This window comes from Lacerta agilis, chromosome 2 (genome assembly GCF_009819535.1).
Source record: "Lacerta agilis isolate rLacAgi1 chromosome 2, rLacAgi1.pri, whole genome shotgun sequence".
Lineage (NCBI taxonomy): Eukaryota > Metazoa > Chordata > Lepidosauria > Squamata > Lacertidae > Lacerta > Lacerta agilis.
This window is the reverse complement of record NC_046313.1, coordinates 56,994,370-57,012,898: the sequence shown is the minus strand read 5'-3', so window position 1 is coordinate 57,012,898 and position 18,529 is coordinate 56,994,370. Positions and strand designations below refer to the sequence as shown.

General features: G+C 40.7%; 1 protein-coding gene across 1 annotated transcript in view; it reads right to left on the bottom strand.

Annotated features, from left to right (window-relative positions):
- The window catches only part of MYOT (myotilin), a 51,389-nt gene that overhangs the window by 15,642 nt on the left and 17,218 nt on the right, over nucleotides 1–18,529 (bottom strand). The window contains 7 exon segments of the mRNA XM_033140164.1: nucleotides 8,548–8,809; nucleotides 9,945–10,064; nucleotides 11,106–11,129; nucleotides 12,858–12,999; nucleotides 13,503–13,565; nucleotides 16,000–16,129; nucleotides 16,239–16,311. Coding sequence (XP_032996055.1) covers nucleotides 8,548–8,809; nucleotides 9,945–10,064; nucleotides 11,106–11,129; nucleotides 12,858–12,999; nucleotides 13,503–13,565; nucleotides 16,000–16,129; nucleotides 16,239–16,311 — 814 coding nt within the window.

Genomic DNA, 18,529 nt, shown 5'->3' with positions numbered 1-18,529 from the left:
TAATTTACATGTTGATTACAAACATCCTAAAACCTCACCCACTGAAATCAATGGAACTCAATGAGTTACTTTTGTTGGATTACCCCTATAGCTACCACTAAAAGATACTGTACTAGCATTCTATAATTATCGGTCATTTACGGAACCCCAAAAACAAAGCAAAAATTTGGTTCCGTAAATGACCATATAATTATAGAACGTTAACACTAATTTTCCATGGAGGCTTCACAACTTGTGTGAAAGTAAAAGGAATGTACAACGAACAAGCACAAATCTTGTCTTCATTATAAGGGATGCTTCAAGCTGCTGTGTGTCAGAAGAAAGCATAAGCAGATCAGAAAAAAATATTTTTTTCAAAGCTGAGAACACTAAAAGTATATGAGCTGCTCTAATGCATCTCACATAAATAAACTTGAATTCATTAAAAAAAGAGTTACAGAATATACTAGTACTGTGTATTAGGGTTAACATAACATGGCTCCTCACTAACATACTCTTAGCCTTCTCAACAACCAAGATTTCTTTATGCTGTAATTTTACAACTATAGATACAAGTTCTAACCAGAAAATGTGTGTTGATGTCCCAATGAAATTAATTGGGTGAGTGAGCTGCCTTTTTATGGCTTGTGCACAACCTACAGAAATTTATATACACAACTAAATAAATTTAGCCACCCAGAGTGGCTGGGGAAAACCAGCCGGATCGGCGGGGTATAAATTATAAATTGTTGTTGTTATTATTATTATTTTTAAGCCAAGTAGTCATTCCAAGTAGTTCCTTGGAAGCTAGTGGGTCATATGGGAAATTAAAAGTTTAGACCTCACTTTCAGATTTAGAGTCCAGTTTCATGAACAATTTATAGAGAACTACCAAAATCAGTGAGCAGCAAATATGCAGAAACAGCTTTAATTATATAAGCGTTATAGAATAGAATTACCTAATTAACCACAAGTTTTTGCAACCCACAAAAGATAACCCTTATACAGGAGATTATGTTCACCCAATTCATTTTCTGTCCGAACTAGCAGTCATAGCCACTCTCAGGCACATGCTCATATGGATGTTACAAGAAGCATGCATTTACAGATTTAGTTAGCAACAATCCCTATTAACATGGCTCTTCATATGCAAACTGTAAGCTATAGATAATGAGGAAGTTTTATTTTTTAAAACTGAGCAAAAATTCAGGAAGTTGCTTATGGGGAATACTTAATACAACCAACGATTAATGTGTTACTGGGAAAATCCACCTGTACAGCAAACCCCATAGATGCTTCCAGACAGGGATTTGTATTGAGTTGTGGGCAAATTTTTAGAAAACTTAATTAGATATATAGATGTAATTTAAACCCAGACAGGGTAAATCCTGATGAGGTTGGGGGAAGAAAGAATCCAGGCTGCCATTCTTATACCAACAATGTTGTGTGGAAACCACAAAAAAATGCATGCATCAAGAGCACCCATCCCACAAGCACCTGTCTGCAAGCTCTGTGAATCTCATGCATGCCACTGTTTTGTTTTTTTTAAGTCAAAAGACCTCTAGGAGGAAGGCTGAATAGGAGTAGGGGGGGAGCTACTTAACCTTTTCTCCATCAGATATTTTTCCAAATCAAAAACTACCAGCACAGCAGCTGCTTCCCCCTGCAGAGTCCCAGATCAGCTGTTTTGCTATATATATTTGTGTGTGTGTAAATACAGTACGTTGTATTCCTTTCACAAGAGAACCTAAAGAAGGTTCCATGTGGTCATACATTCCCCAGTGAGATCAAATTATTAAGGGTGTGTGTGTGCACGCTGTATAAAGCCTTTTCCTTTCGATATTTAGAAGAAGATGCAACCTTAATAATTATCAAAAAGAAAGCAACAAGTCTCCTACTTCTTCCTCTTTGCACATTTCAGGAATGCAAGACAAAATCACCTTCAAGTTGGTATGGCGACCCTAAAACACCGACCCTTCCTCCCCACCCCCCTATAAAGCATGCAAGGTGTAACCCAGATCCCAAAACAAACCGAGCCGGTGAGATCCTAATATAATTGACTTTGCTATTTACACATATCCTACTGAGCACAAATACAAAACGTCCCCTTTCCAACTCATCTTAAAAGAGAAGGTTCCACTGCACCTCGCATCCATTACTGAAAGCGAGCCGAGATCCTAAACGAGTTTTTACTCAAAACTCTCGCTGGGCTCTGTGGGTCTTAACTCTCTACAAGATGCACTTTTTGCAGCCTAATGCATGCTAAGCACTCGGGAGCCTCTAAAGCGGCACACTTACTGCTCCAGCGGTTTAAAAGCAAGGCGGGAGGGGAGGAACAAAAGAGTCTTACCTGTTGTCAAAAGATGGTATCACCTGAGGTGTTTTTAACCAGTGCTGGTGGGGGAAGCCAGCCATTCACTAACACAGACTACAATCATAGTAGCTCTCTGCTTAGTATTAATAAGGCCAGGGACTTTTATCTGCTGCCAAATAATGACATCCGATGTGCCCGCTCGTCCACCTACCCAGGCTAAGGTGTCAGAATAAAAGTCCCTCGCCCTACCACGGTCATCTCTCGGTAGGTAGGACACAGGCTGCCGAGCGATTCTGTTAGGCAGGCCGATATATCGTGCATATTTATTCTTGTAAACCCCAAGGGATTCAATCAGGCTTACTCCCGAGTAGGCGTGCAAAAGACCGCCTGCCACCTTAAAACCGTTGCAGAAGTCTTTTGGGACTCTTGGTCGGGGGCGCCTGTCATGGGCGCAGCCAAGCTTTATTGGAGAGGGAGACTTTGCGTCGGGGGGGGGGGGAGAACCAAATTATCTGTGATGCAGTTGGTCAGTTAGTTTAGTTAGTTATTTTTATTTATTTACTTGGTGGGGGGCAGCTGCCCCCCTCCCCGCCCATGGCGCCTGCGCGGGCAACGATACTGGGAGGGTAGAAAGAAAAGCAATGAAAAATGTCCTACTGGGAGCAAGCCTAACTTTTAACATGTCCGTATAGCACGTAGATTTGGAGGAGGGCAGAATAAAATAAAGCAAGTTTGGTGAGAAAGGCTCCCTTAAAACAGAAAGAAAAAAGAACACATTTGCAACTCCCAACTGCTAAAGTAACTTTTCATTCATCGATTCCGGCAGGCTGCAGTACCGGCCATCTCACTGAAGGCCCCCCCCCTACCCCCGGGGAAAAGACGCCCACCGATCTTCACCGGGACTACAATTCAAAGCAAATTGCAGCTCACAGCCTACCGAGCTCGGAATAGCCTCGAACTAATCCCACCGCCCCAAGGGCATCCTCGGGAGTGTTACCATTCCTGCGCACCCGGATGCTCTGCGGTTGCCAACTGCGACTAAATTTTGCACATGATCCTCTAGCTCCCAACTTCAGCGGGCCTCTTCCAGGAGAACAGTGGTGCTGAACCGGGTGAACTTTCCAAACCAAAGCCCGGCTCTGGAGGAAAAGCTAAAATTATGATCTAACTGGGCATTCGGGTTGGCTCAGGCAGCTATGAGAAGGGACGAATTGAAGCCCTCCACCTGTTTGTGGAAGGATAGGAGTGAGCGAAGGTGAAGAAGAGAAGAAGAGTTTAACGAGGCAGAATAAACTAGTGCACTGGATTAGCCCTTCTCCCAAGTTAAGCAGCCGCTTCGAAATAAAACACACACACCCCATTCCAGCCGTCGAGGGGACTTTGATTCTGAAGCGGAGGCAAGGGGAGATTGTGTCGCACCCGATCAGATTTCCAACGTAGCCCTGCTGGCGCTCCTTTTGTTCAAGCACCCCTCTGACCTTCCTCCATCGCAGGGAGTCTCGGGAGACGGTTCCAACCGACTAGGTGTCTGGATGCTTAGCTTATGGTGGAGAGACGTGAAATAAATCCTCGCCTTCCCACTCAGTTCACACAACCACCTTGTTTAGGCGCCGAAAAACGAAAACGGCCAGAGGCTTGTGATTTTTCTTCTTCTCTGGCCATCTAGTCTCGGATTTGCTTCACAATACACGGGCGGGGATGCTTCTTGCCTCCCTCCTTGGAGAGGTTCCAGCCTAGGTTTCAGCGTAGAGATTTGCACGAGATCTTGAACTCCTTTAAAGGGGTTTGACTGCAGCATTATAATCCAGCCTTGCACAAAAAGCCCAGCTGTGAAACCACAAATCATAAGGAACAAAGCTTGTATGGAAACTGGCAGCCTTTACAATATAGTGCCAGGCTTCTGAGAAACCCCTTGGCCCTCCAGTTGTCATTGGACTCCCCATCGGCACAATGCAGCACGGCCAATGGTAAGGATTGGTGGGAGTTGGGAGTCCAATGCCATTGGAGGACCACAGGTTCCCCAGCCTTGTTTTAGGGTGCACTAAACTGGGTTTAGAGACGCGGGTGGCGCTGTGGTCTAAACCACAGCCTAGGGCTTGCTGATCAGAAGGTCGGCGGTTTGAATCCCCGCGACGGGGTGAGCTCCCGTTGCTCGGTCCCTGCTGCCACCACCCTAGCAGTTCGAAAGCATGTCAGAGTGCAAGTAGATAAATAGGTACCGCTCCAGCGGGAAGGTAAACGGTGTTTCCATGCGCTGCTCTGGTTCACCAGAAGTGGCTTAGTCATGCTGGCCACATGACCCGGAAGCTTTACGCCAGCACCCTTGGCCAGTAAAGCGAGATAAGCACCGCAACCCCAAAGTAGTCCGCGACTGGACCTAACGGTCAGGGGCCCCTTTACCTTTAAACTGGGTCCAAATGCAACCCGGTCACAAATATCACTTTTCATGCAATATCCAATACATTCTCCACTGTAGTAAAGCATGTTCACTTCCTGTCCAAAAATTCCGTCTTGGGAGGCATACCTAAGCATGCTTACATGAAAGTACCCTAAAGCCAACTGAAAATCACTGGGCTTTGCTTCTGAATAAACATGTTAGGTTTAGACCATTTAATTTGCAGTTTCACATTGCGTGCTTTGATCTGCTTGCTTTGAGCTACAACAGAAGAATAACAACTTCTGAGCTACAACTGGAGGAGGTGAGAAGTTCCATCCAGGAACAAACAGGAATGAGAAATTGTCTGTAACTGAGGTTAGCCAAAAAGCTAAATGTTTATTCCCCCAATTTCCACTACAAATAACAGTTCCAAAGTAACACCCTAAATTCACTGAATTTGCAGTTCAAAAGAATATGTTAATGCAGTATTGCTTTGATCTACGGTATATTGGTAGCAGAGAAAAAAGTTTAAATGCACAAACCAAAAGTACCTACTTCCTTTTTGGATTGTTTATATCTTTTCCAGAGAAAACTATTAAGGTTCTGATTAGAAATGTAAAATTAAGCTCACATACCAATACTTTGGACACTCATTCTCTCAAGCAAGCATTAATTGGGTACTGATTAGCATAAAACTCCTCCTAAAGAAAATAGTCATTATGAAAAGGAAACTGGCTATATAATTGAAACCAAGCCTTTTAAGTCAAAAGTTTGAATTAGCAGCCATAGAAGGAAACTGTAGTATAACTATCAGCTTCATAAATCCTGTGTGCTCTAATGTGTAAAGAAATAAAGATTACTACAGAGATACAAGTCTCCAGTATCTACGTCTTCTAAAAACAACCCTTTAAAAAGTCATCCTGAACTTTCCCATTACAATGTTGAAACTAGAAAATAAAGCCTGGCCCAAAACATCTTTATGCCAGAGATACAAAACAACAACTACTACTATGATTGTATGATGCGCCACCTCATGAGAGATCTGGTTGTACTTTCAGATATCATAAGGAATTAGGACACTCTACAACTCTGGATGCTTTTGAATTATGGTGCTGGAGGAGACTCTTGAGAGTCCCATGTACTGCAAGAAGATCAAACCTATCCATTCTTAAAGAAATCAGCCCTGAGTGCTCACTAGAAGGACAGATCCTGAAGTTGAGGCTCCAGTACTTTGGCCACCTCATGAGAAGAGAAGACTCCCTAGAAAAGACCCTGATGTTGGGAAAGATGGAGGGCACAAGGAGAAGGGGACGACAGAGGATGAGATGGTTGGACAGTGTTCTTGAAGCTACTAACATGAGTTTGGCCAAACTCCGAGAGGCAGTGAAGGATAGGCGTGCCTGGCATGCTCTGGTCCATGGGGTCACGAATAGTCGGACACGACTGAACAACAACAACAACAACAACTCTGGATTTCTGAAATTCTACAGAGTCTCATAGTTCCTTAAAGGCTTATTACAACATTAGCTATGGCACACAATAAATCTGTTAAGGAGCCAGAAGACCCTACACATGTCTACTCAGAAGTCAGTCATATTAAGTTCAATGGGACTTTCTCCCAGGTAAGTTTATAGGACTGGAGACTTAATCAGTTATTTCTCTTGGAATTTCCCTTATTCAATCATTTCCCTTGGAATTAGGCTTGTGAAGAATTTCAATAACATCCCATGTATGGATAAATGCATAATGTATTTTGCTAGTCCAAAGCACACAAATTTACAGGCTTAAATGTTTCACAACATTACACTAGACCTAGATATACCTTCTTCTTTATGATCTGGACAATTTATTATTTGCTGCCTACCAATATTACTGTATGCTTGGGAAACATGAACCACTTACAAACGCCATCTCCAACTCCTCGAAAGATTCCATCAATGGTGCCTCCAAAAAAATTTACACATCACTTGGGAAGACAAACGAACTAATACCAGTGTACTGGAAGAAGCAAAGATCACCAGTGTTGAAGCAATGATTCTTCAACATCAGCTTCGTTGGACTGGTCATGTTGTGCGGATGCCTGATTATTGTCTTCCAAAGCAACTACTCTATTCTGAACTTAAAAATGGAAAGCATAATGCTGGTGGTTAACAAAAGAGGTTGAAAGACTGTCTCAATACAAATCTAAAAAAAATGTAGTATAAACACCAACAATTGGGAAACACTGGCCTGCGAGCTCTCCAACTGGAGAACAGCCTTTGAACATCAGCTTTGAAGACACTCGAACTCAGGATGCAAGGGAGAAACATGCTAAGAGGAAGGCACGCTTGGCAAATCCACACCGTGATCAACCAACTCAACCAATGTCCCCACTGTGGAAGGATGCGTGGATCCAGAATTGGCCTCCACAGTCACTTACGGACTCATTTTTAAAACCGTGTTTATGGAAGACAATCTTATTTGGCTACAAGTGATGGCTGAAGAATAAGAATAAGAGGGTGGAATTCAAGGTGATGGTGTATACCCACACAGTTCTAAACATCTTAGGATCTAAACAACTGAATATTGCGTCTCCCTACATCAGCCTGCCCATTATCTTAGTTCTGGAGTGGAGGCCCTTCTCATTGTTCTGCCAATCAGCTGAAGTGCATTATGTGGTGTGACATAGGGCGTTCTTTGTGGTGGCACCCTGACCACAGAATATCCTCTTCCTAGAGTCATGACTGACATTGGGATTTTGGTGCCAGGTGAAAACTAATGTTTGCCAGGTTTTTTTTTTTGGAGATTATTAGGAATTATGTTGCTATTGCAAGTGCACAGTTGTGGTTCTTTGGGCAAGTGAAGAGCCCAGGTTGTGGTTCCATATTTTATACTGCTTTTATAAGTTTCATTGAATTAAGTCTTATCATAGTGCTGTCTTCCTGTTTTATTGTATAGTAAGCCATCATGAGATGATACGATGTTAGAAGGAAAAACCAAATTAGTTTTAAGAACCAAATCAAAATTTGGTGTAACCAAAATAAAAATAAACTGATTTTTTAAATTTCTAATTTATAGATAGCCATGCTATTGAAATTAATTTTATAGATGTGTAAATCATTCCACTGGGAACTCTTGACTCATTTGTAGTGGTGCATTCAGAACAGGTAATTGTTTTTAAAATGTTGATTACCAAATTTAAAAATAGGATATTCAACTCAACTGAACTACTCATTGCTTTTTATCACAGGAAACTGACATTCTTGAGGCACATATATTATCCCAATGAAGTGTTAGTTCTCAAGTGAACTTGACACGGGTTCAGGTATTTATTTTAGTTTTACGCACAGACAATAATTTTCTATGGCTTTTCTTTTTCTTTCTTTCTTTTTGCTACAGTGCTGATCTTTTAACCTCAGAGAGCAAAAATTAGTTTTAATTTGAGTCATATTTTGGAAAATCTGCGGCCAGATGAAAATGTTTGCAGCTGTGCTTACCGTTATTGTGCTGTACCCTACTACTGAATTAAAGGGTCTGTACTCAACAACCTGCCTGACTTTTGTGGCTAACTCATCCAAATTACAGGTAGGTAGCCGTGTTGGTCTGCCATAGTCAAAATAAAATAAAATAAAATAAAAAATTCCTTCCAGTAGCACCTTAGAGACCAACTAAGTTTGTTCTATGAGCATATAAAGCTAGCTGCCTCTGCTATTGCATGGCTAGACTAGAAGGTCAATTTGTCTGCAGGCAAACTAGAAACTGTGCTTCCAAAATCCATTCATATCCTATGGATCTGGGTTGATTTTTTGGAGGGGGCGGTATTGTTTGCAGTGATTTATAGTGGAAGCAGTTCCTACAGTTGAGTAGAAGAGTCATTAGAATCTTTGCTTTGACTTACCTATGATATGAGTTATCTGAAGTTTCTTCATAAATGTCACTAAAATCCTTGCTCTCATCACCATAGTTTTGCCACCTGGAACCTGCAGGTTCCTCTGGACTTGATGAGCCAGAAGACATTTGTAGTGTAACACTGGAAGGTTTGTTGTCTACATCACTTCCCATTCCTACGCATTGGCTGTTTGGTGTAAAGAGGACATTCATTGTGGCTGGTGTAGCTGACAGTGAGGGAGCCACTTCAAAACCTTCAATATCCTCTGTTCCTGAAAAGCACAATTTAGATATAAAACCAAAAGCACTGACCCACACCATTGTATTATTGTCTAGTTTGGGGTGGGAAAGTGATTTCTAAAGGGCCATATTGTAACTCTCTCTAATTTCTTTAGTCATCAGGGAAATTCCACCGTATCTTCTTGATGAAAAGGATTTGCATATTTTGAGTGAAACTAAAACAACTAAAACTATTTATAAACCTACAGTTCTTATCTGAAAAGAGAGAAACGAAGGATGGGAATCCTTGTGGAATCCGGTACAGAATCCTGAACCAATAATAAGAGCAAGCTTTTAAAGAAATAAAAAAGAGAGAATGTTAGGGACTGTAAAGAAACACAAAAGCGTATTGTACTATCTTTGAATTGCACCAAACAAATCTCCATTTATATGCCTTGATTTAGATTTAGTTAATTAAAGCAAAGTACACATATTATTCTTTGGAAAGCTCAGAACAACTTGCATGGAAGTCCAAGGCTATCAGTATTGAGCAATGCAAGTCTTGCTTAGCTTTCATAATGCTAACTGCTTAACATGCCCTCTGTTAATTCACTAGGCCAGGGGTCAGCAAAGTTTTTCAGCACAGGGCTGGTCCACTGTCCTCAGACCTTGTGGGGGGCCAGACTATATTTTGAAGGAACAAAAGAACAACAAATTCATATGCCCCACATTCTACTCATGTAAAAACACTAGGCAGGCCCTACAGATAACCCAGAGATGCATTTTAAATAAAAGGACACATTCTACGCATATAAAAACACACTGATTCCTGGACCGTCCGTGGGCCGGATTTAGAAGGCGATTGGGCCGGATCCAGCCCCAGGCCTTAGTTTGCCTACCCATGCTCTAGTCTAGGCACTCAGTTTTCAGAAAGTGTCTTTAGACCAGGCAAGCTGTATGTCTAAAGCTTCACTAGATATATTTAAAAACAATCATTTTTAGCTTTCAGATTGTGTGTGTATATATATATAGTCTGTTCATTTTGCTCTGCTGCACAGCTGACGACAAGCTATTCCAAGCTTAAACAAGGCTGTTTTTCACGATTGGGAAACAGAAGTCATCCTTCCAGAGAAGAAACAGCATCCTACCCTCCCACCAAAACTGAGAGGGCGAAGAATCTGCAATTACCTTGGGAAACATAAAGGTGTGCACTGGAGGCTACTGCACCAAACTCGTTTTCAGCAATGCATTTAAATATTCCAGAATCTTCAGGAAATGCTTCTGTAATCACTAAGGTGCAAACTTCCTCTGGAAGGAGGAAATAGCTGAATGAGACACTTAAAAATGAATTTTTAACCATTGCCATATTACCATTTCTCCCATAATACCAGAGGGAATTGACCTAATTTCCCAAAGAACTGAGATTTTATTACTGGAAATAAAGCACTTCTCGGGTAAAAAGGCATAACTATAGAAGTTCATGGTTTATTTTGGCAATTAAGGCATGGAGAATAAATGCATGGTTATTCTTAAAAATTTCAAGCAGATTCTGTTGTCACTTTGTTCACTACTGTATATTCAGTCAGACTACTTTCCCAAGGCAGTTCGCAAAAACCAATTCATGATTTTGAACAAATTCAATTATGACAAAATAAAATGAATAGGCAAGGTCTAATCAACTGCAGAGCCTTTAAAACAGCAAGAGTACATGTGTTTAATCTAAATGTAAGCCTCTGCAAATGTTAACCCCATTCAAGCTTTGAGAACTGAACTCAGGCGGCCACCATACAAATGCAGGCTGGTGAATGTAGAACGTGGTTTCCCTTCATTAAAACGGCTGTGAAGGGATGACACAAATTATTAGATTCTATGTACAAATACCACTGAAATTCAAGGTATACTTACATGGGAGTAAACTAATTCAAGTAATTAAATTAAGTAATTTAATGTTAATGGGTAATTAAATGGGACTGACTTCAAAGCATTGAGCTAGACACCAACACACCTCTTGACTAGTACAGCTAGGCTACAGGCATATAAGAAATCGAGTATTATGTGCACTTTGTTGCTTGCTGTTGTGTCACTTTTACACAGAAGGCTGCAGAATTTCTTACTGATGATACAGCATACAGCTTGCTGAGCAATATCTCTCAGATGCAGCAAGAAATAACTGCACACCGAAGCAGATTCTGTGCATGTTGTAACTGATGCAGGGACACTTCTGTATTGCTGCGCTCAGCTAAGCCTCATTGTACTGACTGGATGCACATTCTCATCTGGGGTCACTTGTTGTTGGATGTGCCTGGTTTTCAGCAACTAGTTCCCGCCTAGTCCTTTAGAATTACTTACCAGGGGTCAGGGATGAACAGGCCTCTGAAACACACACAAAGAGAGAAAGACAGAGAGAGCGAACATCAGTATGGACAATGGCTTAATTGTTATGATCAGGACAAATTTCCTAGCAGTAAGAGCTGTTCAACAAGCTGGATACACAGGTTTCTAATGACTAGCAAATATTGTTGCAAGATACATAACCTAATAAATATACTATACCGATAGTCCCACTAATGAAAAATGCATCTGTCAGTGGAGCCTCTTGAAAATGTATGTGGAATGTCCTTTAATATGAGGGACATACGAGATTAGGCTTGATTCTGGTACTGATGCAGTTTGAAATGCCATGCAGGCTTAGCATTTCATAATAGCCTTATCAGTTTGTAATCTGTGCTACTTGTCATCCAACACAACCCATTTGTTCTCATTTTAATGACTGTCCCACTTCCTTTCCCCAGTGTTGCACAGTCCCACCTGTTTTTACCTCCAGCAGGTGGGCTGGAGGAGGGATTGTTGGAAAAGAGCTGAAACTGAGAGAGCATGCTTGAAGTCTGGGAAAAGCACAGTAGAGGTTAGATTGTTGCTCTTATTCAGTTACTGATCTCCAGTGCCTCAGCATATACTGCATATAAAATATTTTCCTGTACAGTTTGGGACAAAGCCACTTAAGCAAACACTTAAACAATAGTCAATACTATTAGGTTTTAACCTTAGGTTTCTATCAAATTATGCCAAGAGTGCAATCTGTACTGCATTTCAATCAATGCAAAGACTATTGATCTTAATAGTTTAGTGAAACCTACTGAAAATGAAGATCTGAAAGACACAAGTTGTGAACCTTAAGATATAACTAAGCACTTATTTCCTTGCCAGCATTACTAGACCTGTTGGCCTTCCATGAGGCTGTAGAGCAAGATTAGTTTTCTGTCAACCCTAGAAGAGTTTGGATTTGATATCCCGCTTTATCACTACCCGAAGGAGTCTCAAAGCGGCTAACATTCTCCTTTCCCTTCCTCCCCCACAACAAACACTCTGTGAGGTGAGTGGGGCTGAGAGACTTCAGAGAAGTGTGACTAGCCCAAGGTCACCCAGCAGCTGCATGTGGAGGAGCGGGGACACGAACCCGGTTCACCAGATTACGAGTCCACCGCTCTTAACCACTACACCACACTGGCTCTCCCTAGGCTAGCATTAGGCCCCAAAACATCAGGAATACACAATACCGGTAGTTTAATTATTGTTTTACATATGGCTGGTACTTGCAGAGAATGGAGAAACGCTGAACAGGACAGTCATGTATTTCTTTTACTAGATGTTACCATGGACACTAACAGGAGAGATGCAGTTCAGCAGTAGTCACAAAATCCCATAAACACCTGATTATAATGCAGTCATATGTATATTAATCCAATAGTGTGGTATTTCCCTTGAAACATCAATGAGATCTGAGTAAGCATGTGTAGTATCAGACTGCATGTCTCATGGTAGAAGCTTGTAATATTTAACTGCATTTTGCTCAGCAAGTAGATATTTAATTGTTAGGTTTGCCATGCTATTCAACTATTGGCTGCCTAAGTCTCATTGACTTCAACAGGATTTGCCAAACACTGTGCACAAACTTTAGACATTTTTGCAGATTACAGCTTGTTTAGATTTGTTAAATTCCATGGATAGAAACAATATTTTTTCTTTTATAAAGTGAAATTGGAAATTTGGGTAGCAGATACAGAAGTTGTTGTTTTTTTAAAATAAAATGAGGAAACCTACTTTTTCTCAATATTCGGAAGTCTGCAGAATCGATTATTTGATTGTGCTCTCTGTACCAGTGAACTTGAAGAGTGGGTGATGCCCGTATTCGACATTCAAACACCACTAGCTGGCCGTTGGTAGTGCTAATGTTTTGAAGACCCTGAAGGAGTTTAAAAGTACTGTAAATATGCATGACATAAGACTTCCCCACACTTACTTTGCTTAGAGAGAAACTGGGGATTAACAGTTTGGAACTGTATTTTTATTTTCTTGTACACTGCTTAGAGATTTTTTGTAATTCAATCTGTATATAGATTGTCAAAATAAAGAAGAAATGAACAGTATTATTTAAAAGAATTTGTATGCCACTTAATTGTAAATAAAACCTCTAGCAGTTGCGGATTTTCACTTTTTGAAATATGGAGAATATTTCAAAGAGATATCACTGAGCAAGAGGGAACACCTGGAAGAGGTAGATTCCAAGGGGAAGCAGATTAACATAAAAGCCCTGCAAAGGATGCCTAGCCCAGCATTCCATTTCCTATAGCAATCAAGCCCTGGGAGGGAGATTTAGCAACCTGCCTCCTGTGAGCAGAAATGCCTTCTACTCCTGCCACAGCACCTTTGGCTTCAAGCTGCTGCTGTCTAGATTATGCTACTTACCTTTATAAATACAGGGGCAGCTTCATACGTGGATCCAGTCTGGTTTTTTGATGGGTTTTGCATCTGTATGTTTTAAAAAAAGAAAGAGATATATTGCTGCCACTGTATTTAATATCTAGAAGCTGCATATTGTTCACTTCTGACAAAAGGGGGAAAAATAACTTCTAAGAATTTTATCTGGAGTTTGCACACTAGGTTATCTATGATACAGTTCTCTTCTGATAATCCTGATTTATGCTCTCCATACCAAAAAATGAAATAAAAAATCCCTTATTAGAAAAAAAAGCAAAAAGGAAGTTGTATGGAAGAAAATGAATGAGTTGTGGTTTTAATGAAGTGATGTCTTCGCCCTCCAGCTGTTTTGGGAATACAACTCCCATCATCCCTAGCTAACAGGACCAGTGGTCAGGGATGATGAGAATTGTAGTCCCAAAACAGCTGGAGGGCCAAGTTTGGCCATCACTGTTTTATGGCATCTCCACTTGAAGTTTTAGATGTGTGTCCTAGATATGCCAATGTAATGCTATTAATTCCAACAAGTCACATGGCTCATCTGCTCGTCCCATCATAAGAGGTCAAGCAGCCTGGGATTCTCACAGGGTCATGGTAATGGGGAGTTGTGGCGGCACACAACCCTGCATGGCACGGGATTCTTTTCCCTCCCTACCTGTGCTGTTCCCAAGTTTAGGACTTGACCCAAGATCTAATGCAGACTCAAATCATGCAGTGCAGCCCCTGGGGATAGCAAAATCTCTGCCAAATGTCTTGTATTAGCCAGTTGTATAGAATGACCATTCTACAAAGCTGTCATAACAATATTTATAGAATGTAGATAAAAAAATTGATGGGCATAGAACTAGAGTACTGAAATTTATGAAATCGACACATGGCTTTGGGCAAGTCACACTTTTGCATTTGTAAAAGTGTAAGAAAAGGCCAACAATTTACACAACCACTGAGGAAACGGATGCTGCTACAGTGCACTTTGTGCATTAAATATGCTATGCAAATAATATTTGCTTGATCTGTAGCATACCTCTCTTCCATTTTTTTTAATGTTGTAATCCCCCAAACTACCTATGCTATAATCTTCAAGCCATCTAATGGGTGCTACTCTGGAGAAAATACTTCAAGTGTTGTAGACCTGGGGCCAGTTGACATGCAATTATTGCACTCATCTGGAGGCCACTTTAGACTGTAGCATTTTGTTCACAAGGTGAAACATAGGTATTTAATGGCTTAACAGCTGTATCTCAAATTTTGAAAAAATGTTGCCACTGCAAAATATTTTTTGGCCACTTGCCATCGCTTATTGAAATCAACTAACTTGCACTGTTAGCTGTTGAACAGGAATAGTTAATTATGTGGTAACCATCATATTATGACTGTTAACATGTAAACCAGACCTAGTCCTTGGTACGTAAGTGTCAACAGTTTCTAGATATGCTTCCTTGACTTGGTACCCTCCAAATGTTTTGGACTACAACTACCATCAGCCCCAGCCAGTAAAACATCTGATGGACACCAATTGGGGAAAGCTGCCTTTTGGAAAGTATTTCAGCTGCAATGTAGAAATTTGGGATTCTGGAATAAGCAGGAACTCTTGCCTTTGACAGATGAAGAACCAAGTCATCAGAATATTTTACATTTTTACAACTGATTTCTTACTATTGAAATAAGGAAGGAAACATTGGCAAATTATGCAGATTGCTGTAGATTTGGACCTACGGATGCACCTGTGTCAATAAATATATTTTGTTTAGCTTTTTGCTAAATGAGTTTATTCAATGGGCATTAATGGCTAGAAGAACCTTCAGTTGCTTTTGATGGCTGGTGGATACTAACTTGTGAACAACACAGACATGGATGGGAGTTGGAGAGAACAAGCAAGCTTCAAACTCTAGGCATGCTATGTTTGTTTTTGGGAGATTCCATGCTCCTTTCAAGATTTGTGGTATCTGCGTGCTTGTCTGCATTCACAACTTGTACATTTGTAAAGAGATATTTATGTCTCTAAAACCTCTTTACAAGGAAGCCAATTCCATGGGGGCTGCCTGAAACTGCCTACTAGTCAATGAAGTGCAAAACAATAGAAATAATTACTACCACCGATAATATATTTGCTTTTTTACTTTAGCAGAATATTATAAAAAGAAACCTATGTAATCTCTCCCCACACTTTCCCCCAACAACTTGAAAGGCATTTAAATCCCTGGATGTTTTGAATTCTCCATCTCTATACTAAGTAGCTGCTTTGATCCAACTGTCCTTTCTTAAATGTCTTTGGAAGAATATGACAAATGGCTAAGCTCCAGGGTAACCACATGACTGCTTCTAATCCTCTCATTGATAGATGCCAAAAAACACACCAAAAACCCAGCCAGACATGTTTTAAATGGGGGCAGAAATAAACTAATGCACACGAATTGGAATTTCAATGCAGGATTCAATGTTTTGCAAAAATCAATGCAAAGGGAACAGGGAGTGTTTAACCTACTCTTTGAGGGTCAGTGGATAACGGCTGAATTAAAGTGGAATAACTGCGACATGCTTTGCTGCTGCTGCTAAACTCTCCACTGGCTGGTGATCCAATGGTCAGTGACAGGCTGGAAGTTTTCCGCTGGGTCCTAAGTGTATTGAGGGCAGGGGAGAAACAATAATAAGCACAGCTTACTGGGAGACGGACATACATTTTATTGGGTGATTATGCATACGATGGAGAACCTATTCACTTACTGTGACATTCCTCTGGCCCAGCCAGTATGCTGACACTCACAGAGAAGAGTTTGGTCAGGATTTCCTTGTAAACCTAGAGGAAACAACATCAGTCAGGCTTGCATGTTAAACATAATTCACTTTATCTTCCCTCGCCCTGAGGGGAACCAATGAGCAAGTTTAGCAGATTAGGGTGGTGAAAACTGAATGTCAGGCAGACAGCATGCCATGGAAAGGACGGACGGCACTATTCCAAATCTAGCAGTATCACCACTGGATAAAAACCTAAGTGAAAATACAGTGCTGCAGCCCCTTCAACTTTTTGAAAGGTCCTCTAGAGATTAAGCTTTTTAAAGCATATGTTATTCTTATAAGCATAGGCAACCTCCAAGAATTCTGGACCAAGACAGATATCTAGACTTAACCACAGCTAGTAAGGTAATATTTGTGCAGCTGGCAAGAAACATTTGGCCCCAATCCCTGCCAAAGTGTCTTGCAGGGACAGGAAAAGCTGCCCCTGATTGTACGGCAAATCCTGCAGCAAAAATGCATTGTAGGAAGACCCCTACGTTTAGACTTGGCAGCTCTCGACCCAGTTCTCTGCCTGTGGTCACATCCACACCATACATTTAAAGCGCTCTTATACCACTTGAAACAGTCATAGCTTCCCCCAAAGAATCCCGATAACTATAGTTGGTTAAGGCCACTGGGGATTGCAGCTCTGTAAGGGGCTTCAAAGCAATTGTTTTAAATGTGTGGGTTGTTTTTTAAAAAACTGATTTTAAATTGTACTGTTTGTTGCTGTTTGCTGCTGTGGGCTCCTTTGGGAGGAAGGGTGGGATACCAATATAATAAATAAATAAAGCAATAAGCAACTCTCAGCACCCTTAAACTACAGTTCCCAAGAGGCTTTGTGGGGAAGCCACAACTGTCAAGTGTGCTTTAAATGTTTTGGTGTAGAAGTGACCTCACTCTCTCCTGCTCCGTGTAATTGTTAGCTCTTTAAATAGATAAGTTCAGTGTGGCACAGTAGTGCCGGGAGTTTGCACTACTCCCTGACTGCAGTGATGCCACTCTTGGCCATGTAAAGATTTGTCATTACAGATCTCTCTCTCTCTCTCTCTCTCTCTCTCTCTCTCTCTCTCTCTCTGTGTGTGTGTGTGTGTGTAGTGATGATGATGATGATGATGATGATGATTATACCCAACCCACCTGCCTGGGTTGCCCCAGGACCTGGTAGACCAAAGCTTGAATACTCCACTCAGCCATGAAGCTCACTGGGTGACATAGGGCCAGTCACTGCCTCTCAGTCTAACCTACCTCACAGGGTTGTTGTGGAGAGTAAATGAGGAGGGACAGAACTGTGTACACTACCTTGAGCTCTTTAGAGAAAAGGTGGGATATAAAAATAAAAAACAAATAAATAAATAGAAATAATAATTATAATCAGTTATTTATAAAAAAATAGTAATACCTAAACTACTAGGTATGGAACAGAAATAAAATGAACAGTCTCAGTATCTTTAAGAAAGTAAATAATTTCGAAAGTAGAAACTGTCCTAGCTGAGCAAAACTAAAGAAGCAAGAGGTTAAAAGTAAAAACTGGAGATTAACAATAACAGTATGAAGATAACCAAAGTAATCAAGAAAGAAAGAAAGGCAAGAGAGAAAAGGCAGGTTGAAGAAGAAGAAGAAGAAGAAGAAGAAGAAGAAGAAGAAGAAGAAGAAGAAGAAGAAGAAACATGCTACATAGGAAGGCATGTCAGGATTACATTATTACCATGTAATATAGGATATTACATGATAATGTTTAAATGGAAATGTTTACAGCTGAATTTTCAAAGTCTACTTTGGGGCTACTTTTTCCTTAAGATGTTTTTATTCATTTCTTTGAACTTCTCAAATAGCATTTACTGCTTCAGGAAGTGGAATTTACCTCCTGGAAATAAGGGTCCTTAGCACTGCAGCCTGAATAAAAGAAAAAGGTAATGAAGATCTTAAAATGACAATAAGCTTAGAAATTACAAGACCCACTGAAACCAGAAATGAAGAGCTGGATCTTGACTTTATTTTAGAATGCTACAACAATCTAAAGACATGCTTTTTTCTTTCAGTCTTTTGCTGTGTGTAAATTCCAGTAAAATGCTCCACAGTGAAATCCTTGGATAGAGGGCAGTTTATAAATAATACAATAAAAAACAAAATTTGGTGTTGTTTCCAGTCTTGGTTCTATTTAGAACAGACCCAGTGAAATGGATAGACAGTAGGACTTACAGTGGTACCTCGGTTTAAAAACAGCCCTGCTTATGAAC